Genomic DNA, 18,129 nt, shown 5'->3' with positions numbered 1-18,129 from the left:
TTAATATTTTACCTCTGTGTGTGCATTTATGCAGATCTTCCTACTCAAGGAGTTTACTCCACAGTCCTGGCCTGCTCACTGAGAATGTGGTTTTCTCCCAAATGCCTTTGCCCTTATGTCATTGCACTGCAGTGTTGAAGGGTCTGAGCAGCCTTTTAGCTTTCTTGTGTCGAGCCTTATTTGAACACAAATGTAAAACCAAGAACTGTGACTGCAAACTGGACATGACACTGCCTGAGGAGCCAGCAGAAGGCATGGGGAGCAGTCAGGGTATGTCTGTGCTGTGACACAGGCTAAGAGAAGGGTTGCAGTGTTCTGTACCAGCTGAGCATCCTCTGTGCTGGAAGATTTGTCCTCAGCATTGCAGTCAGGCTGAGAGGTGATGAGCCAAGCAACACTCATTCCTTGGCTGCCTGGAGATATGCAGCATTTCTCCTGGATGCTGTATAGGAGATCTTAATTAACATCCCCAAGAAGTTCACAGTTATTCCTAAATGATGGACAGCACTGGCCAATTTCTGATGTGAACTTTCAAGCAAAGAAAGAAGAGGTTTTACTGGTGTTGCAAACTTGGAAAAAAAATAAATTCTCTTGCTCCACGTATCCTTCTTATCCCTCACATTCCTCATTTGTGTGCCCATCACATCCAGGCATTGATTATCTTGTGCAGCCTGCTCCTCTGGCTGGCTTGGGAGAGGGGAGCAGCAGCTCTGTGCAGTGAAGGCATTCAGGAGCTATGCAATTTGGCACAAAGGCATTTTACTCCCAAGAGGGAAATGACACAAGGCAGGAAGAGAATAACTGGAGTGATCAAAGTAGTTCAATTTGATAATGCTGAAATGAAATTCTGCTTAGTGACCTCGCAAGGAGACAAGGAAACAGGAGATCATTTGAGACCTTCCCTTCCCAGGATCCCACAGCCTTGACATCTCCTGCTGAAAGCAAAGGAGGCTGGAGGCAGGGCTGAGCAGGGGGGATGGAGCCCCTCAGGACACTCCTGACTCAGGAGCCTTGTCAGAGCAGCCTCTGCACTGAACAGTTTTGGGGAGAGATTTCCCCTTTGATAAATTTACATTTTGCTGGTGGAAAAAAACAGGGTAGAGCCTGATCTCCTTCAGAAGGGGATTCTGGGACCCCAGCAGTGCATGAGGGGCTTTGTTAGCATCGAGTTAATTCTTTAGAATAGGAATGAACAAACACTTTGAAGGCAACCTGCCTTGTCAGGGAGGTACAACAGACTGCAAAAACACCAAGCACACCAGGAGCAGCCCTAGGAAGGTTTAATAACCAAGCAGCCAATTTGAAGCCTGTGTGAAACCACACCTGGGCTAGGGGAGGAGGATTCTGTATCAGAGAAGGGCAGGCACCTGGTGAGGGGTGGGAGCAGTACCCTGGTGCTTAATAAGTGTGGGGATTTTTATGCTAAAACCCAAAGCAGAAAGTTTTTCTGTGTTTTCCTCCAAAAAGTGGGGAATATCTATCTTTCTGAGCCAGTAGAGCTGCTGGGGTGTGTGCTGTAGCTAGCACCCAGAATTGCAAATGTAGGTATTTAGTAGTGGGATCTTGTTTTTCAGCTTGAGGGGGTTTTGTGTCCTTGTATTTGAGTTGCACAGTTGTGTTTCATAGCTTCTTTTTGCTGTTTTTTCTTTTCCTCCTCCCTTCTCCATTAGTGCACAAACTCCAATCACAGACAGCTGGAACACTGCAGGTCTAACACTGAGATGGCAGCAGACTGTGAGTAGCTGTGAAAACCTTTTCATTTTGTGTTGTGTGACTTGTTAGGTGCTTATCATCTCTGTGGGACTAATGGCTGGTTTTAAGAATGACTGACTGCAGGAAATTTTGCTCCAAACCAACTTCTGCTATGGGCTTTGTGCATTGAAACTCATATCTTTTGCTGACTTTGGAGTGAGTGGAACCGGTATTAAATGTGGGACCCAAGTTCTTCATCAGAATCTCTGCTGTACTGAGGTTTGTGAGCCTTGATTGAATTTCCTGGTCTGCTTTGCAGGATGCTTTGTTTTCTTATTGGAAATCTCATGTGCAGATGTCTCTGAACAAGCACTTAACATTTGGACAGTTGCAGCCTCCAGCTTCCCCTGTCCCCAGGAGATGCTGGGAGCTCAGTTGTGGCTGTGCTGCAGCTGGCTGGAAGGTCACATTTGCTTTGCTCATTTCAGATGAGATAACTGTGGTATGAAAACAGCAAAAATGAATTTGCATATTTACACTGTGTCTAAGGGAGGCTATGCTGGCTGTTCTGAGATTTTTTCTTTCCTTTTCAGTCTCTTCTTTGCTGTGTGTGGGTCCTTTTTAAAAGAAGAATCTAGAAAAGCTCATCCTGAGACCAGCTGCTAGCATTGCTAGGTGATGATATAAAAATGTATTCCTTCTTCTCCCTCTGCCTCCACTGTGTACAAAATGCTCCCAGCTGCCTAAGCCAGTGAAAGGCCACACAAATGCAGCTTCCACTGGAAGAGTGAGCAAGGGCAGCACTTAATTTCAAGTTTGCTGTTATAGCAGGGAATTTGTTAATGAAATGCTCAGATCATCCTATCAGTTGCCTCATGCCCCAAAGAAAAGCCAAAGCTGGTGCAGTTTATACACTTAAAACCCAAGACCTGTTCCCAAGGTGCTTCACTTCCATTTATTTGGAATGAGGAATTTGTACTTTTGCTATAAGTTTCATAGTCTGATATAGCTGGGGAGTTGTTTATGCTTTTGAACAGCAAAAGGGATTTAAAAGTTGTGTGTGGGGGTTGTTTGGTGTTTACCATTATAGTAATTGCAGAGAGTGGCTGCATCTTGCACTTGTCCTTGGGAACCCCTTGCTGTTGGATGCCCTGTTGCAGTGATGCTTTGGGACAGGAGGCTCTGGCTGTTGGGGCTGGTCCTGTCCCTCCCTTTGGAGCACAGCAAGGGATGTGTTCCCAGGCTCAGCCTCCCTTGTCCTTAGAGCTCCAGGCAAGTGGGGCTGGGTACAAGCTCTGAGCTGCAATCCAACATAAATGTCCCATCAATTATATGCAGCACTAGAGGCTTTTTTGTTGGGTCTCCAGCTCTGCAGGATGCTTAAAGGAGTTGCTTCCCTTGCTCTAAATCAGCTCTGTGTTAGGAATTCAATTTGGCGGATGACTTTGCCTTTGTTAAATTCCCCCAAACCTTGCAGCAGTTTTCAGATCTCCTTTTCTTGCCTTGTTCATTTTGAACCTTTGTGGGGCAGGTAGCAGCTTTCTGCAGTTTGTGCCTTCTCTTGCCTGCAGCTCATTTTCTTTTCTTCTGAGGTTTGTAGACCCAGCTGTCTACATCAAATGCCTGGGTGTTTTTTCTATTTTTCTGTATTTTCTCCTCTTCCTCTACCCTCCATGAGGCTTCAAGCCATAAGTGAGCACTCTCCCTCTCATTTCTCTAATTCTCTGCATGGCGAGCTCATGGTTTACACTGATTTGTGATATTCGGGCAGTGTCAACTTAGAAGGGAGCAGTGGTATTTTCTGTAGGAAGTATCAGCCCGTTATGGAGATTTTTAAAGCCTTCTCTAACTGCTTGTAGGGTACCCACAACACCCTATACCCATATTACCTGTTCTTGTGCAGGTAATAGTAATAAAATATAAGGGGATGTAGTACTCAGACCTGAACCTGACCAGGCTGAGAGTGCCTAATAATGGGGGTTGAAAACAAATTTTCTTTCTCTTTTGGGCCAATGAAGCAGCTGGGGGAATTTTGCCATCATCAGTCCCAGGGGTCATTGATAGACTATGGCTTGCTTTTTGGTAAAACACTGATTTGCCCCTCTCCATTTTCAAGCTGCCACCCCTTCCTCTGGTGTTTGACCATTTGTTTGAATTCAAAATGGTCAGGCCTGTCCCAAAAACCCTTCAAGACAGGACAGTCTGTTCTTCCCAGAAACTGCTGGGGAGCTGACACTGCCTGTTTGTCCTGCTGCATCCTCAAACAGCAGGGAGAGACTGGCCGCTCTGCAGAGCAAATCCCAGGCTACAAATCCCCAGGACCTCTCCAGCTTGCTGAGATCTCCTTTTCAGCTGTTCCAGTACCTGTGTTTCTTGTGTTGCTGTTGGTGTTTACAAGCAGAGCTGCTGCTCCCACACAAGAGCATTAGCTCAGGCTGCATGCTGCTGTGTCAGCCTGACATCTGGGCTGGCTTGTCAGAGCTGCCTCGGATATTTCCAGACAGAGCAATGTGCCCACAGGGTGTTCCCGGGCTCCCATGAGGATTTTTTTTTTCCCATGGAAGATTGCCTATGAAATGAGTGGCATCTGGAGATGATAGCAAGTCCCTGCAGCGTGTCTTGGAGGTGAACTGCATCTCTCTTGTGCTAGTCTCTGCTAATTTTATGGAGCATCCTGCTTACAGGGATCATGTGGCATCTTTGGCTGCTCCAGTGCATCTCACAGTGTGGGACAGATGCACTGAGAAACTTTTCAGTGGGATGTGCTCTGTACATTGCACAGATCCTTTGAGGGCTTGTCCTGCTCCCTCACACTCTGGGCTGGTGTGCAGCAACAGCATTTATTGCCTGTAAGGCCAGAGGAGGTAACCAATAAACAGTAAATTAGGAACAGATGCATATTTCAGTGACAGTTCTTCCTCTTTTGCTTTATATACCAATGAATCCACGCTACACTCCTTGCCTGTGAGCTCTGACAAATTCCGCAGGCCAGGAAGGAAATCTGTTTCCTTGTGCTTGGACAGAATAACAGCTTTTGTTTTCTACTCCACTACCAGAACTGAACTGTCCCAAACCAAATATTTCCAGCAGAATGATGGAGTGTCAGAAGAGACTTACAACCTGAGCTGTATGGCTGTGCCTCTCCTCTGACAGTGGTGTGCATGCCAAGTAATTTGTTCAAGTCAAGGGCTGTGATCTCTATGCAAAGCCTAAAACTTCCTGCCTGAATGCACAGAATGCCTGAAGCTGGAGCCTGGCATTCTTCATTCAGCATTTTTCTAGAAAAAGAATTACCAGAGGGTAATTAAACACCGTATTTCTGGATTGTCTTTAATTATCACAGCAGTAAGGCACAGTACCTCCAGAGTTTTCCTTTGCTGTTCACTGGTTATGTCACAACCAATCTTTAATAGTTTTCAGATGGAGCAATTATCTCCTGTTCTAGTGATCCTCTGCTCCTAGTGCCTTGCCAATTAGATGCAGCCTTTAGCCATGCTCACTAATTTTGTATGAAGTGAGCCTTAACTCAGAAATATTGGTTTTGATTTTCTACTAAAAATCATTGTCAACCAAAAATGTCTCCAAGAAAACAATCATTGTGATCTTTAATAATTCTTTTAGTCTTTGGGAATTTGAAATCCTGGTGCAAGCTGAATTTGAGTTCAGCTGATTTCTCTTCTCTTGAATCCAGATTAATTTTGGATTTATGCCCACTTAAACACAAAGTATCTGTAACTGTTGCTAAGCTTGGAGCCTCAGGCCAATCTTCAGAAAAAGATTATTTGTTTTCCTTTCTGACCCTTGTCCTTTGCTCATGGGGTGCTTTTATAAGATGCAGATGGAGACTCTGTGATCTTCAGCTACATGAAATGAGTCTTGTTGACCATTAATTCACTCAAACTTTGAGTAAGCTTAGGAGCACTGAGTGTTTTTCCCTGGTCACTCTGAGGAGGAGGGTGGTGCTGCATTTTCTGGGAGTGCAGGGAGGCAGAGGCAGTAGCTGAGCAGCTGTGCTGTGATTTTTACTTACCATAGTTGTTTCTGCAATCGAGCCAAAGCTGTTGATGAAAATGTTGCAGCTGACGTTCACTGGCGGGCCTGCATGACAAAACAGATTGGAACAGCAGTTCAGTGTGTGCTCCTGGAACAAAAGGTTTCCACTCTGGAGTTAAAACCTGCTGTGGGGATGGGATGAGCAGGGGAGGAAGGCCTGGGTGCCCTGCCAGGTCCAGTCTGGGTTCTGGTGCCAGTTTGACACCAGAGAGGGCTCGTGCTCTGCCTCTGTTCCCCTCTTTGACAGCGTTTACAGATCTCTACTGGGAACTGCTCAGATGAACAGGAATAGATCAGAGACAGCCAGGACAGTTTCTAATTATCTTGACCTGGCTATATGGGTGATAACTTCACACTGAATGTGAGAGCTAAGTATCCCAGAAAAGAGCTGAGAGATAACTGACTTTTATTTAGAGCTGTACTTATGAAACACTCACTGTTCCTGAACGAGGATGATGTGCTCCCTTCAAAGCCAGTGCAGCAGGGTGAGCTGTAGGGATCAGGCTGCGAAGGCAGCAAATACCCCACATGGTGATGGTGGTGTTGGGTTGGCACTGCCTGCCTGACCCTCTGCATCCTCAAACGGCAGGGAGGGACTGGCTGCTCAGCAGAGTAAATCCCAGGTTACAAATCCCAAAGACCTTTCCAGTGTCCTGAGACCTCCTTTTTAGATGTTTCAGTACCTGTGTTTCTTGTGTTGCTGTGCGTGTTTCCAAGCAGAACTGCCTGTAAATCCCAAACCCCAGGAGAGGATCCTGATCCAGGCTGTCTGACAGGGGTCACAGCTGGGTAGGAGAATTCAGGGCTCTGCCAGCAGGAATTCTCTGCCTGTCCTCTTTGGGCAGAAGGTAATCCTGGTCTCTGGGCCATGCCTCTCCTGGGCTCGATTTGCTTTCAGACCAAAGCTTTGCTTACCCTGCTCATACTGGAGAAGTTTAAGGGGTCACCAAAGGAAAGGAGGGAGGGTTAAGGGATGACAGATTGTGGTTTGAGGGCAGGGGGGTCAGTCTGTTTGTGTGGTACTGGTGCCCAAAGGTGTGATGGGAAGTGTTTCATAACATTGCCTGGGAAATCTGAGGTGGAAATGCTGCACTTACACAGAGGGAGATGCCAAGAGCTGCAGTTCAGCACAAAGCAAAATGCTGGGGAATATTTTGGAGCCAGGGTGTACCGGGTGCCTGGCAAACCTGTGGCTTGCCCACACATAATGAGATGATTTTTTGTAGAGGGTTGAAGCAAAAGGGGCCTCTGGGGGCTGCCAAAGGCTGCTGTGGGCAGTGCCCAGGGTGTGGTGGGGAAAGGCAGCCCAGGCAGAGAGCAGAGACACTGCCCCAGGGACCAAGATCCCCTTTTACACCGGAGTTAATCCCATATCATCCCTGAGACAGATGCTTCTTTGAAGATAAGATCTGTGACAGTGGATAGTGTGGATTTTCAGATTATTCCCCCATTTTTTATGGAATCAGGGATGGTGTCTGCATTTCAAACATTGCTTGGTGGCTCAGCCTGCTGGGGGAGTGATGTTCCTGTTAAGGTCACATCTGCAGTCTGGCAGTTGCTGCAGCATGAAATACTGGGGGGAGGAATGGCTTTAACGAGAGCTTTGTGCCTCTAATCAGTGCAAACTTCCTCCTGTGTGGAAATTAATGGATTTTCCTGATTACTGAGGAACATTTGGAGCTTGGTTTTCTTCTCTTAATTTCTTTCCTCCTCTTCTACTTTGGCCTCCTCTGAAAGTTTGTGCCTGTCCCCTGCAGTGATGCTCTCTGCTGGGTTTTTTTTGGTGTGAGTCCCAGGCAATCTGAGCAGGCTGTGTTTAACCAGCAATGCCAGCTCAGCAGCATCTCACACTGCTCAGTCTGTGCAGCTTTCTCCAGACTCTTAAACACTGGCATGGTTTGAGCAATCAGAGACAAAAATTTATCTTTTTCCTCCCCTTGCCTTCACCATCCTCTCTTATCCAGAAGTTTATCCATAAGCTGAAAGCACACAATTATCAGGCTTTAGTACTTGTTTCATCCCTTCTGTTGAGCTCAGGGGCATTATTTTTCTCTTCTGGATCCATTCAAGAACCACATAAAAGGTCCTTGAACAGGTGATTTCCTTCCCAAAGGGCACAGTACAGGGAAAGCACTGAGCTGATCTCCTGGATCATGCTCATGACTGACAGGTGTGGAATATTTTGGTCCCCCTGCTCCTGATGCAGAGCTGACATGAGGCTGAGTGTGGGTTTGGCCCCCTGCATGTGAAGGCTCCTTGGGGCAGCCCAGCTCTTGTTGAGGCACTGAGCTCTTCTCGGGGTGTCTGAGGTGAGCCATGAGCTCCCTGCAGGATTTGGTGATTTTTGGTATTTTTTTAGCTTGTGAGAGGCTCTAGAAAATTCCCTGTCTGCCACTGAAATATTCCTCGTCTCTGCAGGGATGCAGCTGTGGAGGAATGGAGTTTTCCAGCAGCAGGGAGGAGGGCACAGCCTGGGTGAGAGATCCCCTGCCAGGCTCCTCTCTGTCCCTGCTCGAGCTCCTGACTTCATCCTCCAACTGGAAACCCAAATGCTACTTATTTGTTCTCAGAATGTGAATCTGCAGCTTTTCTGTAAATGCTGTAAAGTCTGGACTTAGCTGTGATCTTCTTTTTGTTAGTCTTCCCCTCCTCAAAAATCAATCTGATATGGATCTTCAGTATTATTTTCATTTAGATCTAAGCAATTAAAATGTCCTTATGAGTTACTGCAGTTAATTTAAATGATGTGCTTTGAGAGCTACAACCCCAAGCTCTGTAAAACACCTCCTATGCCTCCCATATAAATTGGAGTCTGATTTATGTGTGGGAGGCTAAGCCAGCAAAACTGCCCTGAGGGGAAGGTGTAGTTCATTGAAATAAAACTGAAATTAAATTATCTCAAATAAAAATGCAATACAGCTGCCTTCAGCAGGAAGTGAATGTATACATTTCATTAAATATTAAAGTTTAATTTGTGTGTGTGCATAATTTAGAGGTAGGCAGGTTTACAGGGTGGCATTTTAACTCCTTGTGATTTGGATAAGAACAGCAGTGTCCTCTCTTGCCTGGCTTCCCACATTTCTTTGGGTTTAAAAGCCCAGCACAGAGCTTATTGTTCAAAGCTGCGTGCCAGGTGCTGTCACCAGTGATTAATGGGTCCTGGGAATCCTGTCAGCACTGCCAGTGGCTCCAGGGGAGAGGGAACTGGTTGCAGGAAACAAAAGAAGTCAACAAAATGAGCTTTGGAGATGGCTGGGCAGTGGCTGAGAGAAGCAGGTCCTGTTTTATCTCTGGATGTGGTGTGGGGCCAAAGAGCCCCTGGGAAAGTGAGCTCAGTTAAAAAGAAAGGAAAACAAAAAATATCACAGAATGGTTTGAATTGGAAGAGTCCTTAAAGACCCTCCAGTTCCATCCTCTCTGCCATGTGCAGGAACATCTTCCATTAGACCAGGCTGAAAAAACCCCGCACTTGCCAGAAGAGGTGTTTTGAGGAGAAAAGAGGTTTTGTTGCCTCTGCCAGGGTTTGATTCAGTGCTGCTTGGCTGCCATGGAATATGGGATAGACTGGAAATCTGGGTGGGAAGCACAGAGCAGTGTTGGGCTGGAGAGCCCCTTTGCTGTGGGGGACAGGGATGGCTTTGGGCTGTCCCTGGCATCTTGTGGGGTTTCTTTGCAGCTGATGGGAGAGGCTGCTCTCGGCTGTAAGGGGGGAGCATTTCCTGCCATTAGCAGGTGCTGTGGGCAGTGACTCCAGGGGAAAGGCAAGTCGGGGATTTTATCTTTACCTCTAAAGAAGTTCGGCTCCCTGCCAGTCACCGTTTGGTTGGACAGGATCCTTGATGTTTATATTGAAATTGATACATTGGGATGCCCTGATCCAAGCAGGGACTGGGGGCCCCTATGTTTACAGTATGTGAAGTTCTTACAAGGTTGTTTCCACTCTGAGCAGACATTTGCTGATGTCTTTCCAGAAATCTACAGGGATCCATGTGCCAAATATCCTTATAATACATACTTGGTAAGAACATAAATATTCATATTTCATACAGAATTAGGAAGATATTAATGAGGATTGGATGCAGTTTTCAGTCCCAAAATGAGAAAAAGCTGTTTTTTTTTCATACCTTTAAAATTTGGTCTGATCCTGGCATCGTATCCTGAAGTTCTCCCCATCAGCTTATCCAAGAAGTCGGAAGGAGACATGGGTTTGGGGGCAGATCGAGCTGCTGCTTCAGCTTCCTTGGAGGCTGCCAGGCTGTGCAAGTGGAAATAAAGAGGAGGTTTCAGTGTGTATCCCATGCTGGGGAGGACTTGGGGTCCAGAAACAGAGCAGTCAGCATCTTATTCCTGCTGAGGCAGGATGGGTACCCATGTGAATTCCTAATGAGGCTGGTCTCAGCTAATTTGTTTGCCCAGCCCAAACATCTCCAAATACAGAATCCCAGCTGCCACCAAAGCAGAAGAGAGATGATGAGCAGTGAAAATCCTTTTGTGAGTTTAGGTATAGCTCCTTGGTGTGCCACTAAATTACAAATGTGAACTCTGGCGCTGAGCTCCACAGGTAAAATACACTCTGAGATTAGCCTTGGGCAGCAATTACTGCTTAATTACAGGGCAAATAGCAAGGAGCATATTCAGTACTCTGACAGTATGATTTTCCAAAAGGCAAGTAGGATCAGAGAAATCTTAAGTTTGAGGTTTAAATGAGCATCTCGTGCTTGCACAGCTCATGCAGAACCTGTGGGACAGGAGGGGAGAGAAGTGGTTCTGCTGATCAGTCCAGCCTTTGCTACTGGTACCTGCAATGCAGGGTCTGAGTTCAACACAGAACTGGAGTGGCTGGAGTGTGATCCTGAAATTTTACTCGTGTTGAAGATGAAAGGAAGTAGAATCTTTCTGGGATTGTGTGGACTGTGGGGCAGAAAGAGTGAAATCACGAATTCATCTGTAGAAGACAAAAACCTATGGCTGGCAAGGTGCCTTCTGACTCGAGGGGAGTCTGCAAGATCTGCAGGGTGATGATCTGGGCTTAGGAAATCTGTTGTTGCCATCTACAGAGGAACAAGTAACCCTTGGTATTAGGTGCTCATTCTCAGCTTTGCAGGAAGGTTTGACTTCCTAGACAGGAACAGACACCGTTCAGTATCCTCCCTCTGGTTTTATGGTTTCTATTTCTACACCAGTCTCTTCTCAGGCTGCAAGTGTTGAGTAAAACTGCCTAGATGATCCAAAAAAATCCCACAAATCACCTATGCAATGTGGTTATGGTGAGCCTGTGGGTTCAGGTGCCTGGTGCTGAGTAAAGCCTGCAGGCAGCATTGCAATGCAAATGTACAGGGAGCCGAAGGAGGCTGCTCAGGAGGAAGTGAGTGCTTCACACTCTGCAAAACTCCTGAATTATTTAAGTACAAAGGCTGTGGGAACGGTGAGGAGCCCCTGACAGAGCAGCTGGGAGGTCTAAGGGAGTTTACAACAGGCACAAACTATTTGGTCACACATGTCCCCACAAGTGACACCAGGGTCCTCTGACAGCATGGAGACCTCACCCTGGGAAGTTGTGCAGCAGTCAGACCTGCAGGAGTAGTGCTAAGTACGGACACAAGATCTTCTGGGAAGAATCTGGGACTGTAACTCTGCATGGTATTAATGTGATCTTGCCCCCAAAGATGAGCTCTTCCAATGCAAGTTTGAGCTGAAACCCCAAAGAGGCATGTTCTCTTGACAAAGCCTTGATAAGGGCATTTTGAACCATTTGAGTCCTCAGAACTTTAAAAAATCAGACGGGATTCAACAGTGCTTAGGTGCCTAATTTCAAAATCAGGAATCTGGTGGCCTGCATTGCATTGACTTTCTTTTCTGGTGTCAGCAGTGATGGTTTGCCAAGCCTTGGTTTTCAGTCCTGCAAACTCACAATTGCAGTCTGGCTCCTTTTGCAATTTGCAACAGAGTTCTCTGATTGCCGGATTTTTAACTTAAAAATAATGTATTTTGCAGTGAAGAGGGGAGATTAATTCCAGATCAACTTTGAGTGAGAGCCTAAAACTGGGATTTTATTCACTCCTTTGTATATTCCCAATCCACTCCCTCACTGAACCATTTCTGAACAGGCTGCTGCACTTTCTCTCTGACAAGGTGTGGCTCTTGCTCCTTCCCAATCCACTCCTTCACTGAACCATTTCTGAACAGGCTGCTGCACTTCTTTCTCTCTGACAAGGTGTGGATCTTGCTCCCGCTACAACCATGTCCCCTTTCTTGTCTTGTCCCCATCTCTGCCCCAAGAAAATACTGCAAAGCAGAGCCAATGTGTTTCAGGGGTAAATGGGGTTGTGGAATGGGTGATGCTTTTTAATTCAATTTGTTTTTAGAAGGAAAACAACAGGGTGCAATTGATTTGCAAACGCAGAAGAACGCTGGGAGTGGGAGGACAATCAATACTGGGCTTGACTATTGCATTCCAATGGAGTGTCTGCATGGCAATGAGTCCAGAGAAAAGATTTCAATTAAGCAGCAAATGACTTGGTAACCAATGACTTCTGCCACTTCAGCAAGATGCCAGACAGTGCAATACACTGATTTCTTCTCATTAACTGTAGACTGGATGAAGTATATGGAAATGGAAAATGTGTGTGGGAGGGGAGAGGCAATACAAACCTAATAAGCATCTAATAATCTTTAAGTGGAAAAAGATAATTAGAAACTGCAATTCCCCTGGCATTTGTTTTAAAAAATGAGGTGGAAAAGCACAGAAGTTGGTGCTCATCTTTCCCCTAAATTCAGTGTGAAAGCCTCTACTCAATATATCCACCCCACTTCCAATTAGTGAATCTGTATTCCTTGGGTGCCATTTTCTGATCCTTTCTGCATCAAAGCTGCAAATAAATTAATTTCATGGGCTCATTTCCCACATGGAAATAAATATTTGGATAACTGAAGCTCAGAAAGCTCTGGCAGAGGACCACCCTCTCACAGCCCCACTGCTTCCTGCAGCTTCGTGCCCATCCCTACGACCCCTCCTTGGGAGCACCTCTGGGGATGTGCTGGAACTGTCACACCAGGCTTCAGTGGCTTCATGGACGTTTTAAAATCTGTCTAGCTGCTGTGTGTCTTTACCTGGGAATGGTGAGTTCTGAGTTCTGTCCAGTTTCTGTTTGGTTACTAGATGCTTTCCTAAAACTAGACTCCCCCTGGATTTAACAAGAAAAGGCAAGAAAAGAGTGCATAGGGAGCAGCCTTTTTAGAAGCAGGCAGCTGAGTCTACTCTCTATCTTAGACATAATGGCAGAAAACACCACTGGGAGCTGCAGAGAGGCTGATCCACCCCACTGCTTTAGGTGGATGGATTTTATCTAGCAGAGCCCCAAAATCTTCACTCCGGTTGTGATATCTGAGCTTTGCAACGGCAGCTTAGCTCAGGCAGCACCCGAAAAATCTGCCAGCTTCCTCTGCCTTCCAGGTCTGTCTGGACTTCATGTGTCTTGGGAGCTTTCTGGGATTTTCTTCATCCCTCAGTCCTTCCAGAACGCCCTCAGAAGTCCCACAGGACTGTTTGTCTCCTGGCTCACAGAGACGAGGAGAGGGGAATTGCCAAGTGATTCCAAAATTATTGGCAATGGAAGAGAATTGGAAATTTGGAAACATTGGGTTGTTGTGTTGCTCAGAGAGAAGATTTATTCTGTGAATAAACAAAGGGAGGCAAAGGCTGTGACAAACCCACCGAGGATGGAGTTTGCAGTGGTGTAAGAGTTGTCTGAGCCGAGCATCTCGGCGCATTTTAATAGCAGTCAGACAGAGGCTTATCTTATTTATGCTGCTGTAATCCCTAGTGGATCTGGCTGAGAAAGTGCCATCAGGCAATCATCACAGTAGCTACAATGGGAAGGATCTCTTCAAAGGGTCGATGAACTAGCATAATCTTTTGTGATATTAATGCTGGCGTGTAAGCAGACACCAGCAAGCCCCCAGGAGGTCCAGCCACAAGCAGGATGAGAGAGTGGTGGAGATGAGCAGCCCAGCAGCTCAGGATTGCATCCCTTAGAGCAGTCAAGTTTTGCAGGACACCTATTGCTGGTTTTTCCCAGCCTATACAGGCACTGTTTGCTCTGTCTGCATCACTTTGTTTCAGCTAAACAGATGATATATTCTTATAAAGAATTATTTGGTTTAGAAAGTGGCTCTTCTGCAGTCTGGATGTGTCTGTTCACTTGATTCCTGGCTCCCCAGCTGGCTGTTTCCTTCTCTTCCTCCCATTTGCGTGATCCTTGAGCAATGTTTTTGTGGGTTTTTTTTTTTTTTTTGGCTGTGGCTATGGTTGTCCATCTAATTAACTCCAACATCACAAAATGCCCTGTTCTGGCTGAATGCTGATACTGAGAAATACATTTTTCTTTTTTTTTTTTCAAAGAGGAGTGATGAAGGAATTTAATTATCACAGGGCCTCTATTCCCTTGTCAAATAATTTAATTGTTAATCATTAATTCTGAGTGTAAAAAAAATCATGTCTGGCAGCAGAAACAAACTGTTACAAAACAAGTGTTTGCAAAGGAAATATCTCTCTACAAAGTATGGAGGGCTCAGGTCCCTGTGAAGGTAAGGTGGTGCCACATCAGTGGCACCAGAGAAATGGGATCTCTGCAGGCTGGGGGGACAGAAGATACCTCACCCCTACCCTGGTTCTGTGCTGCTCAGCAGAGGTTTCTGAAGTGGTTTGTTTGTGGTTTTTATTATTTTTGAAACACAGCAAGCCAGAAACCTTGGCAGGGATGTGCTGGGAACAGTGTTCAGGTGAGCTGCCTCACACATTTGTCCTTCAAATGTGACGTGTTCTTTAAGAAGATCCCAGGGAGGGAAATATCCATCAGGTCTGAGGCAGGCTGAGGTGTGCAGAATAACTGCTTCCCCCATCACCTTCAAAGCCAGGCTGGGGCAGCGCTGGGGCTGGGGGATGTGGGAGAATTCACTTTTGTTTTGTTGACTCCAGTGAGCTCTGAGAGGGGCAGCTGCACAGAGAACATCAGAGAGCTGGGCACAGGAAGGCATCGTGTTGTGCATGATTAACAGTGCAGCCCGGGGTAACCCTCTTCTTCCTCCTCCTGAACCCCCTCCCCAGGCACAGAACAGATCCTGGAGCTCAGCAGAGCCCAGCCTGGATTCAGATGGTGCTGGGGCTGCCTGTCTCTCTCTTCTCCTCTGCAGCAGGAAGGACAGATAGTCCTGAAAAGAAAGAGGGGCAGGCCTAAACTCTGCATCCAGACATTTATTTCTGACTGCACACCAGCATGTTATCTGGAGGGGGAATGCTGCCAGACCCTTGCTGGGAAGGCTTGGCAGAGACTGCAAGCAGACTTTTTATTTTAATGATTAGATTTACTATCAAAATTAATAGCACAATCAATATTGATATGCAATTCAATTAAATAGGATGAAACTCATTGCCTGCCTGTTTTTCTCCATCACCTTGTCTGAATTTCTGGCCTGCAACATTAGAGGTGGAAAGGAGATGGAATGGTGGAGGTGTGGGGGACAAAAGAGCCCCAATACTGAATTTTTGGCCTATCCTGGTGCTGAGTAGAAGGAGCTGAGAGTGTTGCAGGTGTGCATCTTGCACATCTTGAGTGGTGATCTCAATCCCTCCATCATGCCCAGCTGCTGGTGTGTTACAGCCATTGGTGTGTGGGTGTGAGGTGCTCTCAGAGGTGAATTTTAAAGTTAATTCTCACAGGTGGGAAGGTAATTTGGACATTGTTGGTTTCTTAATTCAGCTGAGTTCTTATGCAGGATAGGCAGAGAGCAGGCCTGAATACAGGAACAGGACAGGAAAGTGGACATGTACAGTCAGGCTGGAGAAATAGGGAAATTGAGAACGTGGGGAGAGATTTCACTCTGAGAAAGAAATGGGCAATGAGTTATTCTTTGTCTCCATTAGTGGCAGGAGGATGGGGGCAGGAAAGAAAGAGTAGGCTTGTTAAATGTTTCTGTCCTGGATGGCTGTGCTCTGCTGCTGTGAGCTCTTTAAACCAGTTCTAGCTCTTGCACCAGAAGTAACTGCATTGCAGTAGTCACAGGATGTAATCAGTTAAAGTTTTAACCCAAAGGATCCCAAAACTCTCTCAAAGGTCGTTCACCATCCCTGTTGTCACTGGTCCCTGTGGCTGTACTTGAGGAGAGGAGCTGGGAGGCACTTTTTCATGAACCTCAGAGAATTAACCCTCTGTGGTCATTCCCATCCAGGGAAAGCTGTAACAACTTCACTGGAGTGAGAAAAATCTTTTCAGACTGCAGCACTCTGGTGTCTGTGCTCCACTGCCACATTCCTGCAGCTCATGGCTCCTATGCCATATGGCAAAACACTCTGTCCAGAGCTATAAACCATCCCAATTACACTGATTAACTCTATGGAAAGACACCAGCGCTTGGAACATTTGCTGACGCTGCCTGCACAGAGCAGTAAGAAAATAATAAATGACTAGACAATTGGCTGGGGGGAGGAGAAATCTGCATGTTGTATATAGTTGGGAATAGCACAGGGAGACCAATAAATTGTATGGGAATAATGCTCAGTTTTGTGCTGGGTCTGCTCCTCACAAGGATTGTTGTTGTGTGGTTACTCTTGCTTATTGCACACTAAAAAGTGTTTGTTAAATTAATTTTTGAGCCACAGGCATTATCTCTGGTGACTTTCTCAACTATTCCTTCTTCCAGAAGCATCCACAGCTCTTGGAGCCCATGAAGTGACTTTCTGGAGATGTATATGATCCTAAGCCTCTGAGACAGATCTGAAAACACTTCCCAACAACAGAGGAACACAAGTCAAAGCTCAGGTTTTAACCACTTGTGAGATAAATCCAGCAAACACCAGCACTGACTCTCACCTGTGCCTATACTGAGAGACTTACAAAAAATCCAAAGTTATAATTGCTTTTTGTTTTTTTGTTGAAAAACAAAGGGGAAAACATCCTTGCAAAGACAAAAGCATGTGTCTGTAGCTTCACACACGCACTGCACATTCCTTTTAAAGTCAGGAGGGCTAGTCAGGTATTCAAAGCCGTGCATAAACAGCCCTCCTGAAGAGAGTAAATAAAGGGGGAAAACATCTTAACAAGATGAAATTCATCATCTAGGTAAGAATATTCTCTTTGCTGATGCGCTCCTGATTTGGTGTTTGGATGGAGAGCTGCAATGGGAACCTCAATTGACGTCAGAGGGTTTTAGATCACAGAGCAGACAAGTGTCAGGGAGTTACGGGAAGTCGTGGGTGCTCTTCTATCTATAGCTCTGCAGCCGCGCTCTCGGGCGCGTTCCCGTCAGTTCAAGTAGCTCGCTACGGCAGCTTTTTAGAAATTAGTTTTAGTTTAAGGATTTATGCTGCTCGTTAAGATGGGGTAAGGATATTGTAACTTTTTTGTGCTAAATCAGAAGTGGTATGAATAGAATTTTTTTAAGAGATATGACATATAGCGCAGAGCGGTGGGGGATTTTATCTTCTGAATCAAAACTTTTTTGCTGCAGATCCTTTGAAGAGGTCTCCTGAGCTAACCTGTGTAACCTACCTACAAAACTGTGGGTGCCATGGTAAAACTGGGGCTCTCTGATGAAATTTGTGCTGTGTAAAGTGAGTTGTGTGATGAGAGCACTCACGTTAATATTTCCTGATGGAATTGATCATTACAATTGCAATGCAAATACCCTGCTGGACTTGAGTGCTCCCTGTGTGCCATCTGTGATTCCTGGTGTAATTCATCAGTTTATTCATGAGTAATAATGAACTGTAACTCCTGGAAGGAATGGTTAACCCCTGGGTCCCCTGCCCAGGAGGGATTTTTTCCTCCTCACTCCAGGTGCCCTCTGACTTTGTTTTGTCAGGGAACTGAAGAAACCAAACTCCATCTTTTCAGCCCTGGCTCAGGAGAGCGAGTTGTGTTTGATGAGGCTGCTGCTTTGTCAGCCACACTGCTGGGAGATGATTTCAAAGTCCACAGCTCTGTGTCAGGGTGTGATGGATGGGGCTGGAAGCTGGACAATGTTTACAATTCCCAGGCCCATGGGGTGGCAGGAGAGGTGGGATACACACATTTTGGGTTGTAAATGAGATCTTGGGAGACCTGGTGCAGGAAAGAATTCTGTGTTGTGTGTGGGTGTGCCAGCAGCTATTGCCCTGGTCAGCAGTGCTTCCAGAGGGTGGAAGCACTGGGAGCAAACAGAGACAGGACTGTAAACATACCCCTCAGAAAGTCACTTTGTGAAGACAGGCTGTGGACAAAATTCTTATAAGGAAAGGTTCTCTCACCCAGGAAGCCAGAGGTTCTCCACTCCTCACTGGGGTAATGCCTGTGGTGAACACTTCCTGCTGTAATGGGGGACTGAGCCAACATTGCACAGGCACTGTTG

The 18,129-nt window shown here is 46.1% G+C and overlaps 1 protein-coding gene across 2 annotated transcripts in view; it reads right to left on the bottom strand.

The window, feature by feature from the left end:
* GLRA1 (glycine receptor alpha 1) overlaps nt 1-18,129 on the bottom strand; it is a 37,093-nt gene that overhangs the window by 11,939 nt on the left and 7,025 nt on the right. Inside the window, exons 2-3 of one of the 2 annotated variants that reach the window (XM_041397738.1) lie at nt 9,870-10,000; nt 5,723-5,790 (exon numbers count right to left, since the gene is read on the bottom strand). In XM_041397738.1, coding sequence (XP_041253672.1) covers nt 5,723-5,790; nt 9,870-10,000 — 199 coding nt within the window. Of the gene's footprint in view, nt 1-5,722; nt 5,791-9,869; nt 10,001-18,129 lie in introns of those variants that run through there. The other variant, XM_041397739.1, reaches the window with a different exon arrangement.

The sequence above is a fragment of the Onychostruthus taczanowskii genome, unplaced genomic scaffold (genome assembly GCF_017590055.1).
Source record: "Onychostruthus taczanowskii isolate IOZ18803 unplaced genomic scaffold, ASM1759005v1 scaffold14, whole genome shotgun sequence".
NCBI lineage: Eukaryota > Metazoa > Chordata > Aves > Passeriformes > Passeridae > Onychostruthus > Onychostruthus taczanowskii.
This window is presented reverse-complemented; position numbering and strand designations above follow the sequence as displayed.